Source organism: Trachinotus anak, unplaced genomic scaffold, assembly GCF_046630095.1.
Source record: "Trachinotus anak isolate AG129_WGS33_773 ecotype Australia unplaced genomic scaffold, CSIRO_AGI_Tana_v1 ptg000010l, whole genome shotgun sequence".
Classification (NCBI taxonomy): Eukaryota; Metazoa; Chordata; class Actinopteri; order Carangiformes; family Carangidae; genus Trachinotus; species Trachinotus anak.
In genome coordinates, this window is record NW_027273861.1 from 1214194 (window position 1) to 1232628 (window position 18435).

The following is an 18435-nucleotide window of genomic DNA, read 5'->3' on the forward strand; positions in this document are numbered from 1 at the left end:
AGGAAGCATTAAAGGTTAAAACACTCTGAACTGAGAATTTAGGACATGGAGAGAGAAGAGTAAAAGTATCCCCCAGCACAGCAGGCAAAGTAAAGCTCTGTGACTTGATGTCAGCACTATTTTAGACGACTTTAGACTAATGTGAATCGTATAACGTCCTTTAGTATCAGCAAGCTCCCAGAACCAAACTTCAAGCTTTGGAAGAAAAAAGTCAATAAACTTCTGTGTTAGCAGCAAAGTGCAAAGCCACTGTCTGAGGAACAAAGTGTAAGAGGAACAAAAGAAGTGTGGAAGGGACGGCACAGGCCCACAGCAGAGTCAGCGCATCTGTGAAGTCAGTCTGCTGCCTTGTATTGAGATGATCTCTGACTGTTCAAGAAATATTAACAGCTTCTTGATGATGTTCAGCTGCTGTTGCTCTGGCTGTCAGAGATACCCTGTTTACACTGAACAACTTCATTCATCCATTACCGACGTTTTGTCTTGTGATAAACTATCACAAGACAGAAGACATTCTGCAAAGCCATGAATTGCATGAATTGAATTCACTGCCAAAGTTTTTATTTATTTATTTATGTCCAGCACCAATATTCTTCACAGTTCCTGCTCTCTACAACTTCTGTATGACAACCACACCATGGTTAAAGGTTAGAGAAAGACTGTTGACAATGATTCTCCTCCATCACAGTCAGACAAGCTACAAGCCCGATCACCATCCTTCCTGTCTGCCTCACTGTGTAAAGAGCAAACTATATCTTGAATTGGCATCGAATGTTGGCACTGGATGTAAACTGTGGTCATCCGTAGGAATCTGGGCTGATCTGACATGTGATGGTGACAGACTGGTTTAAGCAGCTGGGAAAATACCTCTGTCTGACCTACTTGTCAGCACACTGTTGTAGTTTTCTGACTGAAAGAAGGGGGGAGAGAGGAGGCTTCACTGTTTTCCTAAGTGTTTCAACAAGGACAGAGATCTTTACAAAAACCACCCCAGCTGAGGGGGGACTACACATCACTTTCATATGTAAAGACAACACTGACATAAACCATCGTTAACCATTTTATCTGAGAGTGCAGAGGGATCTGTGTGGACGAGAGGGTGCATGAGTGACTGCTAATGATGGCGAGCAGAAACATAGGAGTCTGCTATCCTGGTTTCACAGCTCAAAAGTAAGACTCTGCACTGTTCACTGTACTACCTGACTTTCATTTAATAAAGACAGATTAAACTAACACTAACATTGTGGGTGCGGACTCCATTTCATTTCTTATTCATGCCCTGTGTAACATGGAGATGTGTGGTGCTTACTGTAGACTTTGTAAGGCTGACATAGTCCTTGCTGTTTTAAACTTGTAGGGCTGCTCTGACTCACTGTGGAAGCTGGGAACTCTCTGCAGCAGCTGTCAAATGCTGCTGTGGCCTTTAATTGTCTCCTCTGTTTCTCTCCCACTGTGTCCAGTGTGTGAGCCTGCCTGCATCCTCTTTCTCCTGCCTCCCTCAGAATCAAGAAATCCACAACCAGAACAACCTCCACACGCTGCTGTGCTTTGCATTCATTCACATCTTTACATCACACACTCTAAATATGAAGTATAGTAGCAGCCACCAAAGACAGGATCCGGTTTGATGACTTTGTCTTTGAGCGTATGCAAAAAGAAATATGACAAAGTAACTGATTTAGCAAGGCTACCACTCACCCAGCCGGGTTCTGCTTTAATTTCCCTCTGAACTGTAGAAAATGGAAAGTAAAGTAAAATGCAAGTTTTTACACTTTTTCTGTCCTCAGAGTTGGAACATTGACTCAAGAACTATTCGTGTGTAAAGGCTTTTTCCTAAATCAGGTCCTTTACCTAATTACCATGGTTACCAAGCATTAAGAAAGGTTTCTGTAATACAGCCCCTGGAGTTATTTGCAAGCAGTGACACAGACCTGAGCCAGTCAGAACAGTGAGCTTTAACAGAGAGGAGAGGTTCCATCATATGCTGTTATACTTTGTGAGCCTCCACGACATTGTCCAGGACTTATCCTTTGATGCTTTGATTTTGTCGAGAGGCTCCAGCCCATTACTCTCTGCTCTCATTGTTCCTAAAAAAGGTGAAAAGGATTTGTTGTAAAGCTGTCTGACTTACAGCTGTGCAGCTGCTGTACAGCATCGTTCTGCTTCTGAGTGGTCTTCAGCAGTGACAGTGATAACAAATGTGTGCTGTGAATGGTGGTCCCACCAGACTCAATCAGAGTGGTCATATAGCGAGCGCCTCAGACCTGCCGTCAGAGAAAGATCATGTCCTGTTGCTGCTCAGGCAACTCTCCAGACACCTTGGCCGAGCAGGGTGGCAGCCCAGCAGACTAAAGCCAGGTCATCATGCTGGAAGACAGCAGGCAGGAGGTCGGTGGCAGCCGAGGTCTCACAAAATGTTGTGAAATGAGCACAAGCTGGTGCTGTGACTTCTAAGAGATAATACAGCAGGAAATCAGACCGGTCATAAAACTGGACTTAGGACTGGTTAGACTCATTGTTACGTTGGTAGCAGTAAAGTCAAACATAATTTAAAAATTATTCAAATTTAAAGGTTACACTTCTTAAAAAAACTAACTACATTCAGTGATAATATGTTTTTTCTATTCATTTATAATCAGTGGCCCTGAACGTTGGCACTGGACTTAATAATAATGATGAATGACAATGTAGTACCGCTTCATTGCTCGGTATTTTAGTGGTACATTTTAGTGTGAATGTATTTGTACCTTGTCTTCTCAGTGGGCCAGTGTACGTGTGCTCTCACGTAACCTCATTTTAACCCCTTAGTAGTTGATAAACTGTTCCTGTTGGAGCTTAACTGCCCCTGACTGTGAAGGAGTGGTTCTTTATCTGTGGTCCTGCTTGTTTTGACTCGGAGAATTTACGGTTACCTGCATGTGCAGCCGGAAATCACCAGCTGCCAGCGTAGGGCGAATACTCCCACATTCTTCTTTGCAATAATATAAAAGATCGTTCTCATATTGGGGGGGCATTGATCTCTCTATAAGTCTTGGGCCCATTTGCACTTCCCGTTGAATAAAACCAACAAAAACAGGCTCCAGGTTTTTGTGTCTTATTAATTAGTCTAATGGCACAAGTTTTAGTTTAAAAGAGTGAAACAATTTCCAGTGAAAATTGTCTATTGGCACATTTTTAACTCTTTATCAGCTCTAGGCTTGTCGCAATATACCAATCTTGACAATAATGGTGAAATTTAAAAAATGAAATATTGATGTATTAAAACACATATGATAATATCACAGATGTTAGGTCTTGTGGGTTTTTTTGCCTTTTCACCATCCATTAAATGTAATTGCTCTTTTTGTGTATCGTTATGGTTACAGACTCCCGACATTCAAATTCATAAACAAAAAAAAACTAAGTTCAAGATGAATTTGGGTAATAGATTTTTGTTTTAATTTTCAAAAGATATCACAATAATACAGTTATTGTGACACAATCACGACAGGTAATTGGCACCGAGGAACCTGTCTCAGAGCTAAATACCTTTATCTTTTAGTTTTGGTTCCTTGGCTGCAGTGCCTTCCTTTTTCAGATGTTGAACCATCTGAGGGTCCAGACTGAAGAGGAGTTTGCAGCACTGACTGTTCCTGACTGATGAAACATAGTGCTCAAAACTCATACAACTTGTGTATTGCATTTATCCAGGCTCTAGAAACCACTGTTTGATGCTAGTACCAATAGTCCTGGGATGGCAGCTGTCTGTGAGGATTCTCAGTCATCCAGATCATGGTTAACCGAGAGGACACTGGACCTGGTTATAGAACACATCTTCAGGTATCTACAACCAAGTCCAGTTCACCTGGATTAATTCCTTCTTGAAGGCTGTGCTGTGATTCCTAATGTTATTGACATAAAACAAATGGGTGGCAGTACTGTATGTATCACTGTTTGACTTTGATCCTACCACAAGTAGTCAACAAAGTTTGAGATTTTCAAATCTCACACAGAAGCAATGTTTGGTAATATTGGCGTTAAAGTTTGGTGGTAGAACAGGTCAGGCAGTGTTTGCCCTGTTGAAGCTTAAAAAAGACGCAGTCAAAACTGAGTGCAAGTCTGGACCTGATTTTATAACCACAACATTGTCTGAAAAAATCACCAAACTCATAAATGAAAGACAAAGACTGAGCTGTGATTTCAGCTGGATTTAATGTAAAATGATCAGAGAGAAAGTTAGAAGAGAAAGTCTGTCTGTCTTTCTTTTAAGTAATTTTTTCAGGTTTTTGCCTTTATGAGTCAGAGTGAGAAGGCAAGAAACAGGATGACACGCAGCAAATTGTCACAGGCTGGACTTGAACCTCGGCCACTGCAGAAAGGACTAATCTCAAATGGCACACACCCTACCAGGTGAGCCACCAAGGCACCCCGAGAAAGGCGATCTGTCTAATAGCTCAGCGTTTATTTAGTTCCAGCTCCAGAATGTCACAGACTTTTCTCAGAGGCAGGTCTTTATGTCGAACTCCCTCTGTTTGATATGTAGAACTGGTCAGAGCTGTTAGTACGAAGCCTCCTTTCTGATGACTTCTCTCTCTCCCTTCCTCTCTCCTGCTCTCTCTGCTCAGTGTCTTATGTTCAGTTCTTCCTCTGCCTCCTTTAGTAAGAAGGATACATGTAATGAAAGTAGCTGATTTGCTGTAATGGAGGTGAGGCTCAGTGTATTGAAGCTCCTCCTCTTCCCTGAACCACAGCGGCTCAGTAGACTGCCTGTAACAAAAGGTGTAGCTCTAAGCCTCTGGTCTGCATCCACACGCGGTCCAGACGTGGACCAGGTTTATACCCAGTCTGGAAAAAAAGTCTGTAAATCTAGTGACAATGTGCTACAGACTGTAAACACCTCACTAATAGAACCTGTTTGAACCAGGAACTCCAACTCAGTCACGTTACACTCAGCTGATCAGTGGTGGAAATATCGTCAGTCAGTCAGTCAGTCAGTGACATTCAAAACCATAGGGCTGGCCCTGCGGTTGTGGTCCGGCCAAACAGACATCAGTTAGAATGATACTAACATGAAGAAATATCTCTACGTATATATCTGATCTCAGAGCAGCTTTCTGTCCCATAAAGGATCTGATGCCTGTTGGACTCGTCATCTAATTTACTGTTCTGTTGTGGTGGCAGCAGGGTGTTGTCTGCTGACGAAGGTTGGAGTTTGTCAAGTGGAGCAGCATTTTTTGGGAAGTTTGTGCATTGAGGATAATCCTGGTGATTAGCTACAGCCAAAGTGTGCTAGGTAAACTGCCCTTGGTTCAGCTTCTACTGTACTGAGATCAGTCATGATATTGCAGCATTATGCACATACGCAGACGTGTTGAAAATAAACCTGAGGCAGAGGCAGCAGTTGCAAGAAAATGAGCAAATTACACAGATTTATCATCTCTGCACGAGATCTGCAGTACGTTTGAGAAGTTTGAGACAGAATATTGTTTCAGGAGGAGAGGAGCTCCTTCCAGGAAGAGATGTGTTTGTCAGTAAATAAAAGCTACGACTCCTCAAGGCTGAAGTTCCCGCTTCTCTGAGCTTCAGCTACAGTCCAGACGACGGGCCAGGAAGAGTCTACATGGTCACTGTCATTGTCAGTTAATGGTAAATATGGTATAAGATTACCATTGAAGTAATTTTTTGATATTTTTCCTCCATACTGCACATTTGATCAGTTTAGTGTCAGTTCATGGGAATAATCCTAAAACTTGTTCAGACAGGAAGGAGAAAGGTGAAGATGTCCAGACAGAGAGCAGAAGATGGAGGAGAGAGACGTTCAGCACAAGATCACGAGACAGGACAGGACACTGGGTCAAGGTTTAGAAAACTACTTAGGTTTAGGAAAAACAGAATTTAAACAAATTAAATCATTAGTTAAAGGTCAGAGGTTGGATTTTTGCAGGACATCATGAACATACCATCTTCCTTGGTTCTGATGCGGGCTGGGGGGCTCTCTGGGCCAGGCCCAATGTCAGTGTGAGCCCTCACCCACACCATATACTCCGTCCACTTCTCTAGGTCGTCCAGCACGTAGCTGGTGACTTCAGCACCGATCCCTGACAACTGGTGGCGCTCCATGTCCTCCCCTGTGAGTGCTTGGTAGGCTAGGGAGTAGCGCACTATCTCCCCGTGGCAGCTGTCTGTGGGCGGAGCCACCCAGCTCACCCTGATGCTAGTGGAGCTGAGGCTGGACAAGTGTATCTCCTGGGGAGGGGCTGAAGGGGCTGATGGGAGGGGAGGAGGGAGGGTAATGGTCAGAGAGGGTTGATAATGGAAGACAGAACAACTGACCCTCTGAACTGCTGAGTGACAATGTGTTACAGAAACAGGCTTGTTGGGTTTGATGGTCTACGTCTTTCAGATTCTGTTCATGTTCTATTAATGTGTTTTGACTAAAAACAAAAAAAGAAACATTATCTCTGTTGTTCATTGGCAATTTCTTTCCAGTCCAGCATGTGTGAAATCCTTATCCCCCACAGATGATGTTGGGAGTAGGCTCAGGTGGATGGTTACAAGTGCAAAGCTTAGGACTTAGGAGATTGAAAAAGCGAATGCATCAAACCGACATTGACTTTTAAAATATTTAACCAAGGCCAAATTCTTTCAACAACGTTAAAGGATAATTTAAATTTAAACTTAATTTAAGCTCTGGTCCTACTTTTTTTGTTTTGGCCACGATTTCAATCAGTTGTGAGGAAAGCAGTGACATTTCTTAAAGAAGTTCATCCTCTTCTGTAAATGATTGTCACAGTCCAGAGGGCAGATAAAAAAGGGTGATCGTTCACAATGTGGCTACATGTCTGTGAAGCAACAGTGATCCCCCCCACACACACACACACAGTACAATGTGAAGTTTCACCAACTGACAAGTAAAACAGACACACAACAGATGAATGCGAGCAGGCACACTGATACACAAGAGCAGAATACAACACAATACAACAGCAAAAGCAACAGTTGAGTTGAGTGTGCAGCAGGTGGGAGAGGTGACACAGGGGGCCGTCATCCCTTCCTCTGATCTGGCAGCAAGGTTACGTTTTGAACAGTTGGAGGCTGGTGTGCAGAGGTGATGGTGACAACTTGAAAGAGACGTTCAAGATCAACCGTACAAGCACCTGCAGGTACACGAGTGCAGTGGTGCAATATATCAAAGAGACAGACCATGTGTGGGAGATGCACTGCAGCCCATTACAGTGGAAAATATAAGCAGGATTATGGAAAATACAAAAACTTGGAGCAGGGGCTTTGAGAGAAAGGGAATTAACATTTCAACAGAAAGAGAATGATCTAAAAATGAACTGCATGGACTGCACCCTCCCCCTACCACCTCTCACTCTGGAGGGTCCACCACAAACCTATTACCCCCCAACACTGAGTCTGCATCGATGCAGGTTTACAACCCACACTCCCAGAGAAGTGCAGCACCACTTTGAGTCTGGGACAGAAGAAATGCCACAAACCTACAAATGTGAGTTCTGTGTATTTCAGAAGGGCAAGAATAAATTGCCACTTGATCAATTATATTTATGCACACAAATGACTAAATTATATTGTATTTTAGAACGAATGTGTTTTTCTGTAGCAGAGATAAACAATGCAGCCAAAGAAGCACAGGACTGAGGTTTTATTTATTCAGTCAATAATTTTCCTCCACAAGCTCACTGTTCTATGATTGCCCTACACCTACATCTCTGTCAGTGCCGTATATAAAATCATCTTTTACATTTATATTTATTTAACTATAACATTCTTTCTGGAATATTTTGGGTAACAACTAAATTCCTGTTTACTGAAGGTGTATTCACACACACTGTCAGAGTGGGAGGGCGAAGGGGCGCGACCGAAGAAGTTGTGTCTCTGGGATTGCTAAAGACTGCCTCTCAGACTGCCTATATAGAAAAATAACTTACACACATCTTTTCATGAGTCAAGCTGACTGCTGCAGCTGCTGACTGTTGACGTCAAACTTAACTGCCATCCCAACTGGATTTCTTTCTTTAGGGGAGGTTGGGTGATTTAACATTCCCACCCCCACTGGTAATAATGACCTGAGATTACCTATTGTTCTGTGAACTTGCTGCTCCTCCTGTCATTCAGACAGATGTCTTCGTATCTTAAAGTGGACCTCTCAGCTGCTGGTTCTACATTTTTCCTTTTTTAATCTGCAGAGTACGAAACTTGACTTTTGTGTGAAAATGGAGGAAGTTGAAAATGTTCTTGCTAGTCTGATGGATGGAAACATGCTAACACCACCACACAGGCCTGAGTGGGAGGCAATATGATGACAGTAGAGATTAAAGCCATCAGGGGAGCAAGATCCCGTAAAAACTCAGCAAATGTGTCGTTGCGATGTCAGATACAGCCTCATTTTAAGAGCCTATAACTGTTTACATTTCAGCACACTGACACCACTGAAATGATGTTGAAGCTGACTATCAGCAGTTCCTGTTTGCTGGACAAACAACTACCAGTAGATCACTGAAAACAACTGATGATTCCTCTAAGAGTCTATATCTGCTTTCTGAGTAGTTTGTGGATATTTATGTACACTGGAGATTGAATGGAATTAAATTCTCAGCCACACCGAATGATACACAGGGTCAGCAGCACTTTGACTCCACTGTAATGTGGATGTTTAGGTTTTCTTTGATTAATGACTGAATTTGCAACAGTATGACCACCAGGTGGTTCTGCTCCGTAACAACACAGAGGGACAATATCAAGAATAATGTGATTGTATCATCTCACTTTAACAACAACAACTTGTTGCCTTGTCACAGTCGCTTGTCATTGCAACACACAGAACAGGTGATGACAATTATAACCTGACAAGAACAAACAGGAGAGACAACAGAGATGGACAGATAGAGGGAAAAGTGGAGGGAGACGACAGCAGTGGTCAGGGCCTTTGGGCCTGTTTGCAAATCTCCTGACATGAGTGTTTGGCTGCCAGAGGTGTGATTGGAGAGTGGAAATCAAACTTAGTTTTGTAGTTTGTAGTGTGACTGGTGGGTCAGTGACTCCACTCCTGATGGGTGAAACAAGCCTCTGACAGAGGGCTTAGGTTCCCTCTGGGAGCTGTCTGAAATATCAGCTGTCTGAAATACCAGATCATTGGATCACTGCCTCTCTGGAGATGCAGTAAAGCTCTGAATTAAAGGTGTCCAGTAGTGTTAGTGTCCTGCACGTCAGCAGCCTCTGTGTCACATTTCTAGAGACAGACTATGGTTTTGAAGGAACATGATCGTCATGATGACGGTGCAACAGTCTGTGTGTTTGCTTGGTCTTACATCATGACTTGCTGTATGACCAGGAGTTGAACCAGGGACTCGCCTGCTCAGAGCATATGCGCTCAGCCATCAGGTCACCCCTTTGTCGCCCCTTTATTTCCATTTTCACTTCGCTGTGTCTAACTTGTCTCGCTCTAAAAACCATGTGTATACATGGTCAAAAGCATGATGAGGTGATCACAGTCTCACTGCACATCTTCTGTTCATAAAAAACAATTCATGTGTGGGAAAAGTTTTTTGGGTGTACGCTTCATTTATGCATCTGGTCCCTGGTTATTTATTACAAACAGACCACAGAAAGCAGAAAATATCTGAAAATAGTGGTGTGTCTATGAAGTATGGCTCGGGTGGAACAATGGATTTTATGCCTCACACAGAACTCTGTAGCGTGACATCTCATGAATAATATTGACTGAAAACATTACACTGTAAATGCCAAGTTGAGGAAAATGGAATGTATTGGAATTACCAAAATGCAACAAGATGACAGCAAAGTTAAGCTGTTGTTTAATGAAAGACTGATGGACTGACATTCACTGCTCTGGTTCTTACCTCACAAGCTCCTAATGCATATGTGCTAAACATTTTCCTATATCAGAATATAGCAGAATGAAAGGTACGGTGTGAGACTGACAACCAGTCAAAAAGACAAATGTCAACTTATGTCTATGACCATCTATAAAAAGTGCACACTGTCATATTTAGAGCTTACACATCCATCAGCTTGTGTGTCTGCAGTTGTATTGGGTGTGCAAGGCTGAAAACACTTTGCTAACTAAACAGCTAACTGTGTTGTGTTGCAACAGCGTGACCAATGACGTTCGAGACACTCATCGTCACCCCTCCCGTCAGACGTGATGTCTGCAGTCACTTCCTTACAGCTACATGTTTGCTTTGTCTATAGCAGCTAGCCTCCATGTGAGGACAGTTTTGTGAGACTAACAGCAATAACATTACACCTCTATGGCTTTCCATCATTGAGTCTCTCACTCAGTGCTTTCTGCCTGTTTCCCTTTGCACGGTGTAATGACATCACTGTGTGAACCTCCTCATCCATAGGTTGATTCACTCAGTGTCTCAAAAACTAAAAAAAATAAATAGAAATGTGAACATGCTGATGGCTGCTCCCAAAAACAAAAACAGAGGCATCTACAGGTAGGTGTTGATGCAGTGAATAATCTACAGAGACATTGAGCGTCATATGAAGAGTCAACTCTTCAGTCCAGTAAATGCTGTCAGTCAGAATCCAGCTCTCACTGGACTGTAGCCTACATCAGCTGTCAATATAACTCTACAGACTGGTTAGAGATCCATCCTTCCTGATACGGTGCATTCACAACACCCTCCTAGTTTTCATGTCTCCTCCTTAGATTTATGTTTGTACCCAGCCAACTCCCTGAGGAGGAGAGAGAAGCATCCCTGGACCTTTGTAGCTCATATCTTATCTGTTAGCAGAAGTGTTACATCTGCAGCCAGAGCCATGGCAGACTGCTCCAGGTGCAGAAGGATATCACCTCAGTTCTGGTTCAACACACTGAACATACAGCTTGACCACAGAATCCACTAAACTGAGCTGTTGTCCTCCTCAGGGCAGGAACCTTCCCAAGGCTGGTGGTGCAGACGGTCCAGCCTACTCTGTGTACACAGGCTGTCTGTGCTTGCACTTGAGGCACTTGATTTTACACGTCTTCTTACCTTCTTATCTATTAGGTCCCTAATTCCATATCGAAAAGTTGCTATGCTAGAAGTCCTGCACGTTCTTATTGGAACACAGCAAAATAATAAGAAAATAATAAATGACAGGCAGAGATCAGGGTCTGGTCATAAGTGATGATTGAGAGGGATGACTTTTCATATGAGTCCATGCATTGCTTTTAAATAAAATTCTGCAAAGAATACCTTTACAGTTTGTGTTCTTTATTCCATATCACTAGTGACTCATAAAAATGCAACTGGAATTTACCTTGTTACTGTTTACATGTGGCCCACAGTCACATGTAGGGGTGGGCAATCTGGCAAAAAAAAAATCACGTGACAATATTTTTTGGTAGTATTGCAGTCCATGATCCTAATCATGATCTGCATTCTGTTTCTACTCTCATTTTATTGTGAAAGTCATGACCGGAAGTTGTGATTCGTATTCTTCTGTCAATTTGTCATTTTTTCAGATGTTTGTCAGCTCACTGCTACTGGCCATCCACAAGGCTGTTCTCTGTTCACAAACTGTGTCACAGCCAATCTCACTCTTTGCTTAGTTCATGTGGAGTATTCGTTTGGACAGCGCCATTATTTATTTATGAGCTGCTATGTTAAGTGTCTTAATTTGAAAGTTCAGTCGCTGCCTGGCTCGTCCCACTTCAGGTTGTCCTGTCTGCAGGCAGGTCTCTGGTCCCACAGACCGACTGTAAGTCCAGCATCCTGGACTGCAGCTGGTGACGGTGGTTCTTGTTCTGCTCGGGTGGAGAACTGGTTCATGTGGAGCTACGTCAAACTCACCAAGGTTGCAGAGCAGGACAAGGACTGATGTCTGCAGCTGCAGTCAGCGGGCTAGCTGTTTAACAGTTAACATGGTCTGGTTAGCATCTTTTAAAATGAAATATCTAAATATAGAAACTTTCAGAGATATGTTAAGAAAGCAACAGAAATGTCAGATCTTCCTGTCAGAACTATCAGAATAAAAGCTCACAATAGCTTGAAATAAAGCATTGCTTCCAAAAAACATTCTCACACTTTTATTTTGTCGGCAGAGTTGCGAAAGAGGAAGTGATTCTGTGTATAACTGTTGCTTATCAAAATAATCTGGCAGGCCAGATATGATGATTATATGCTATGCTAATACTAATGTGATGCCAATGCAGGTGAGCTGAACGTTACCCATGTGCTTATCCACACATTATTCAGATGTCTCAGCTACATCACTGACACGCCATCGCACACACTGAGCACCTCGACACCAGCAGTGACATCTGATGCCATTATGGCATCACCTATACACACACACACACACACCTGTTTGTAGGGAGTGCATCTCCGTGGCTGAGTTGTACTGTTCACACATACATATACACACACAACAACCGGGTTATTGATTGGTTGATGATCTGGAAGACTGTTCAGACACGTATGAATAATAAGTTAATAAATGTGACTGTCTACGCACAGGCAGGAGAGGGGCCCCTCCCACAGATCATGTGTCAGCCCCCACCGGCCAAATCCCACTTTAGCCCCTGGCAACAGTTGATCCTTTTTCTTGTCACCTAGACCAAACAAGCTGAACAGCACGTGTGACAGTGACATAAGAGGGCAGCAGCACTTACTGGACTGAGCAGTCCTGCACTCAATAGCCTGAGTAAAGACTCCTAAACCCATCTCAGACCGTGCTGCCAGGGAAAGCATGTAGAGCGTATCTGGCTTCAGACCATCCACTGCATAGGAGCCTGCAGGGCCGAAAGTGACACGATGCTGTGGAGATAAAAAGCATGAGACCATGAAGGCCATGGTACATACACATGTATAACACACACATACTGAACATATTATCTACTTTTATAATGTGGGGTTTCATTTCTTCCAGGTTTCAAATCAAAACCAACACAAACAGCTAAAATTTCCTCATGTACTTCCTGAGATAAAGCTCTTCATCTCCTCAGCCTGATGCAGGTGTGGTTTACTGTCATGTCAGTGTATTCTGCTGTGACACTCCTCCAGTCTTCACATTCAGTGCAGACTGAGCTCATCAGAGTTCACATCACATCCAGACCTCCAGCTCCTCTTCGTCCATCATCAGCCCCACTAGGGCTGAGACCCCGGGGGGTTTCCTATACTTCACATAGCCTCACCACCTTTTCACATATGATGACATCACGATGGGCTCTGATCACCAAAGACTCACATCTCTCACTTTTCCTCTCTTGTTTTGCACATCAATAAAAATTTACTCCTTTACACAAATTAAGTCTCTCCTGATTGAAATACATTCATAGTACACACTTCAGAGCTAATATCTATCCCATTAAACTATCACACTGGAGGGACACTGTTTTAAGGTTGTTTACCTTGTCTGTGGGGTTGTTGGCCTCCCAGTAGAGCAGTTCAAAGCTAATGATGGGGTCCTGGACAGGCCAGAGCCAGGACAACATGATGCGAGAATCCAGCTCGGCCTCGGCCTCAAAAGCAGACGGTTGAGCTGGAACTGGAGGCAGAAATAAAGAGTTGAAGAGATTAAAAGAGAGACAGACGGTGAAGGGTGTGTTCAGAGAGGGAAATACAGAGCAGGAGAGTCAGGAGGTGAAGTGGGAGCGAGCACTGAGGAGTCGGGAAATGCTTCAGTCAATACTCATCATTATTCAGAACAGCAACAAGGCTGAGGAGGTAGAGAGGATGTCATCACCTCCAAATCCTCTAAGGTGATGTCAACTTAGAATCACATTTACAAAAGAAAAGGTAACAGGTGTCTCACGCCCCCGGCTGCGAGACTTCACTTAGCTGTGTTATGTTGTTAGTTACTGCAGCCAGAAATCCACAGTAGGTGGAGCTGAGGTCAAACTCCTGTCAATCCAAACACACTCCCAGATGAACTACACTTTAAGATCTTACTCTGCTTTGACTAATGATTTCTGTCTGATGTGGTTTTTCCTCAGTTTAGGTAGTTTCTATTAAAAACACTTGGCGACACAGCACCAGGCAGCAAGCAGACAAAGGTAAAGCCAGTGAACTTAATGTAGCAGATTTGGTGGAGACCAAAGCAGAGCTAAAGGAGACTGTGATTTATCAGTTGGATACAAACACCACTTCAAATGAATGATAATGTCATTCTGATGTGAAAACAACTGTATAATGTGATTATTCAGCTTGTTCGCTGCCCCACCAAGGCCAAAAACCAGGTACTGCAGCTTTAAAGCTCCTTCTCACTGAGGTAGGTTAGAGCTTTTCTTAGGACAGTAGGTGTGTGTGGAGACTGTTCTCGACTGACATCTCCCCACTATGATTTCACTTTAATTCCACTTACACCCTCATCACTTTTATGAGTATATTTTGTTCAGTAGCCTCCGTAAATGCAAACACAATCTTGCTCAGCTTCAATCTGTGACAAGGTCTAATTAGGAATAATTTGCTGTACTAAAACACAGCTCAGAACTGGCTGCCAACAGATGCTACCCTCCACCTTTTACAACACTTTAACATTATTAAAGAGCCTCGAATGAAACTCAAGTATTTCACCTTGTTAATGTCACATTAATTTTTTATGAAATAAAGACATATGATGAGTGAAATAATCAGTCAACACCATGACTGAGTGTTTCCACCTTGAACTGCAGTTAACCAATGACAGTCTCATAAAAACAGATTCAGACAGCCAGGGAGGCGGGGCTAAGTACACCTGAAACCTTGCCAGAACAGAGAGCCAAAGTTAGCATTAGCTCAACCACTGACTGAGGCTCAAACATGTGGCTGAATATTTTTTACTTTTATCCCAATAAGAACCTGTGTGCAGTCCTGAGAGACAACTGTTAAATTAAGAGAACTTACATGTCCAGTTGGCACAGAACTCCAGGAGCCAGACAAGCTCCACATTTTATAAACCTTCTAACAACATATTAGCAGAATGTAGATGTTATTGTTAACAAGTGCTGTGTATGTGTATGTTTTTTTATTTAAAAGATTTTACATTAAAACATCCCTCCTTCATAAAGAAGGTGAATCTCCAGTGTGGCTTCCAGATCAGTGAGGATGGGGCTGTGTCCTGTTACAACTACTAGTTTATATAAACTACTGCTTCCTTGAACAGATGTGGGTGTAGGTGTTGCTTCTGATGAGATGATATAGTGGACACATAATAGATAATGTGACTTGGGAGAATTTTCCCTTAATCACAGCAATGTGCTGATTAAACTACGTGGCAGACCAGCCTTCCTTCTCAGTCTGAGAGTAGTTATGAGACTTTGTTATATGCACTGGAGTCATAATGATTTATGTGAGCGTGGCAGGGTTTTGAACTCTATTCCACAATAAATAAAGTTGGTCAGCCACTTTGTCCTTGAGTAGAAAGTGTGTGAGACCTTCATATTACACACACACACACACACACACACACACACACACACACACACACACACACACACACACACACACACACACACACACTGTATTTGCTCCTGAATATCCTTGTACAATAAATTACCCACTGTGTTCACCTCAGCTGGTGAATATTGTTTCATATTACAGCTCTGTTTTTCAAACCATTGCGAGTGAACCAAGTGTGACTAAATGAATCCCAGACTCTGCTGTCTGGACCACTGCCACAAATACGTTCTTGCACACACACACACTTAGCTACATGTGTGGCTTAGTACAAGTCTCTAATGGCCCAAGAATGAATTATTTCATGGGGGTGTAAGTTAAGGGTACTCCATGTAGCAGTGTAGATGACTATCAGCTGTAGACTGCTGGTTGTGTCACACTGCTGCTTTTGTTAGTGTTCATGTTTCTAATGACCCAGCAGCAGAGGTGCAATGGAACCAAGTTCAGTTGCTCTCAGCTGCTTGTTACAGTGTGACTGAGGAAGCAGAAACAAACCTCTGCCAGCAGATCATGTTTTCACCTATGTCTTTTTATTTTTCAAAAAGTACTGAACTGATTTGAACCGGACTTGGAGGAGGGATGGATTGTGGACCGGGGGGACATCATTAAACTTGGTGTGATCCAGTTAAAGGGATGGATCCAGGAATTGTTTCTTATCACTTCCCTTAACATTGCGAGATAGTTTCAATTGCTCAGGAAATAATTGGATCTTGACGTAAAAATACATACATCGTATAAATACATTTATGGTGTTAGATGTATGGCTTCAGACCCAGAGAATACCTGGATTGATGATTAGCTGTGAGTAGCCCTTCAATTTCCTTTAACGTTGCATTGAGAGATAACTGTGCATATCAACAGCAGTGTTGTTTCTGTACTTACTGACTGTTTTTCTAGTGTGAATCCACTACATACTCAAACCCTGCTCACAGTTAGTGTGTGGTATGGAGCTCAAGTTCAATCAAGCTAAATAGCCAGATGTTCTTCTGAGTCGGTGAAGAACGCAAGACAGCAAGTCGTTTACATGCTGTGAACATGTCATTGTTTACAACATCACAAAATCCTACAGCTGATCTATTTGCTTTTCAGGCCACAAAAGAACTGCAGTCAGGCTGACTGTGAGACTGTGTTTTGGTCTGGTCTTGGTCTGGTTGTTTGGGCCACACAAGGGTTCAGGTCTCTGACAGCTCAAACTGAACACACTGACTGGACAAAGACACCAGAGTTTGTTTTAACCAAACCAAACAGTGAGATATAAAACCACACAAACTAATGTCGCTCAGTGTCTGCTGGGTCTGTGATTAGTCAGCTGTCGGCTTCCACGTTTGACATTACAACTGTATACTTGTCTATGTGTCAGTGTTGTGTTAACAGCTTGTTGAACCAGTTCATTCAGCTTTAAGTAACACTCTGAATACAGGACTTCACCATGTGAAGCATTATTTTACATTTAGAGTTGAGAATAATGTTCTGGTGCCATGGCTTTGCAGTGACACCGTCCTCACCTCCCTGCTGGGTCTTGATCTGCAGAACCTCAGAGGGAGGCCCGTCTCCCACCGACGTGAAGCCCAGCACTCTCAGGCTGTAGGTGATATCTGTGGTAAGGCCTGAGATGGTGGTGAGCTGGCTGTCATCTGTGTTGTGCTTGTGCCAGGTGTTGAGTGGGGCATCATGTGCGGAGCTGTAGTAGACCCTGTAGCCCCGGATTTGGCCGTTGGGCTCCTCTGGAGGCTCCCACTGGACCAGCATGGTGCTGGGACTCAGCATACGAGCCTGCACGTGAAGAGGAGGTGATGAGGGTGCTTGCTCACTTGTACGGGTGTCCACAATTCCACTGGGGGGGCCCCGGCCAACGTTGTTGACAGCCATGACGCGAAACTCATATTCAGAAAAGGGGCTGAGTCCGCCGATGCTGTATCGGGTGGTAGCTACCCCGTCTACTTCCTGGAAACCGTTGTCAGACAGTTTGGCGCGGTACTGGATCACATAGTAGGACACCGGTTCTGGGTTTCCAGAGTCCCAGGTCAGGGTGACACTGGTTGCTGTGGTTTCTGTCACAATGAGGGAGGTGGGTGGTTTTGGCAGTGCTGTTGGAGAGCAGAGACAGACAAGAGTCACATCAACACACATACAGGAGGAACACGTGGAGCTGTTCCACACGTCACTCTAACAGGAGCCTGTGCTTTCCTCATGCCAGGCAAGTGGGTGCATAGAGCTGATCCAAAGATACATGACAGAACTATTCATCCATTTCATCTGGAGCTCCCCAGATGTCAAAGGCCAAGAGACTTTCATTAATTTGTGCTCTTGAATTAAATAATTTGTGACAATAATCTTTAATTCACAGATAACACAGTGTTGCTTAAAAGGCAAACAAACAGAAAACCTTCACAACAAAACCACTACAATTACATTAAATACATGAAATCTTCATCTGATCTGGTTTTGATTGGTCACAGTCCCTGCAGTGTCCCTGTGTGGACAGAACCTTTCAATCAGTTCACTCCCTTCACTTTATAACAAACATGAAAAATGTCCTGCACAACTGAAACTCATTTCAGTTTTCATTGTTACGTTGCTCATCTGGAAATTGACTTTTACTCCACATGACAGCAGAGACATCAGCTCTCACTGCATCATGACGTTCAGAGGCATTTCTCTACATCTTCAGTGTGAATTTAACACAGCTCAGACGCTGGTCTGGACTTTGTGCTTCAGTAAGAAACAGAGCAGTGGGCTGTGTAGAAATGCTCACTGGCTTTCAGCTCCAGCCCTCTGCTGCTCCAGTCTTAACGCCTGCTTTATTATCAGGCAGCGTGTCCAGTGCTTCTTTTTCAGTCCAGACATGTCAACCTGAGCGGTCTCTGGCTGAGTGCAGCTTCAGGTTGTCAAAGTTTTCTCATCAAGCCAGAATGTGCCTTCATATACTGCTCAGTTTCCCTGTCAGGACGCCAGGACTGTGTTCACAGGTAACATTAGTTACAAGTTAGGACGCAATGTCTCTGTTACTGCTCATATTTACTTACTACAGCAACTGTAAACA

General features: G+C 43.3%; 1 protein-coding gene across 7 annotated transcripts in view; it reads right to left on the reverse strand.

Annotated features, from left to right (window-relative positions):
* Positions 1-18435, reverse strand: part of ptprfa (protein tyrosine phosphatase receptor type Fa) — a 278371-nt gene that overhangs the window by 94444 nt on the left and 165492 nt on the right. For 4 of the 7 annotated variants that reach the window (XM_071486773.1, XM_071486772.1, XM_071486770.1 and 1 more), the window contains 4 exons: positions 16898-17479; positions 13367-13503; positions 12629-12773; positions 5940-6245 (listed from right to left, as the gene is read on the reverse strand). In XM_071486773.1, coding sequence (XP_071342874.1) covers positions 5940-6245; positions 12629-12773; positions 13367-13503; positions 16898-17479 — 1170 coding nt within the window. The remainder of the gene's footprint in view (positions 1-5939; positions 6246-12628; positions 12774-13366; positions 13504-16897; positions 17480-18435) is intronic. The other 3 variants (XM_071486775.1, XM_071486774.1, XM_071486776.1) reach the window with 1 other exon arrangement.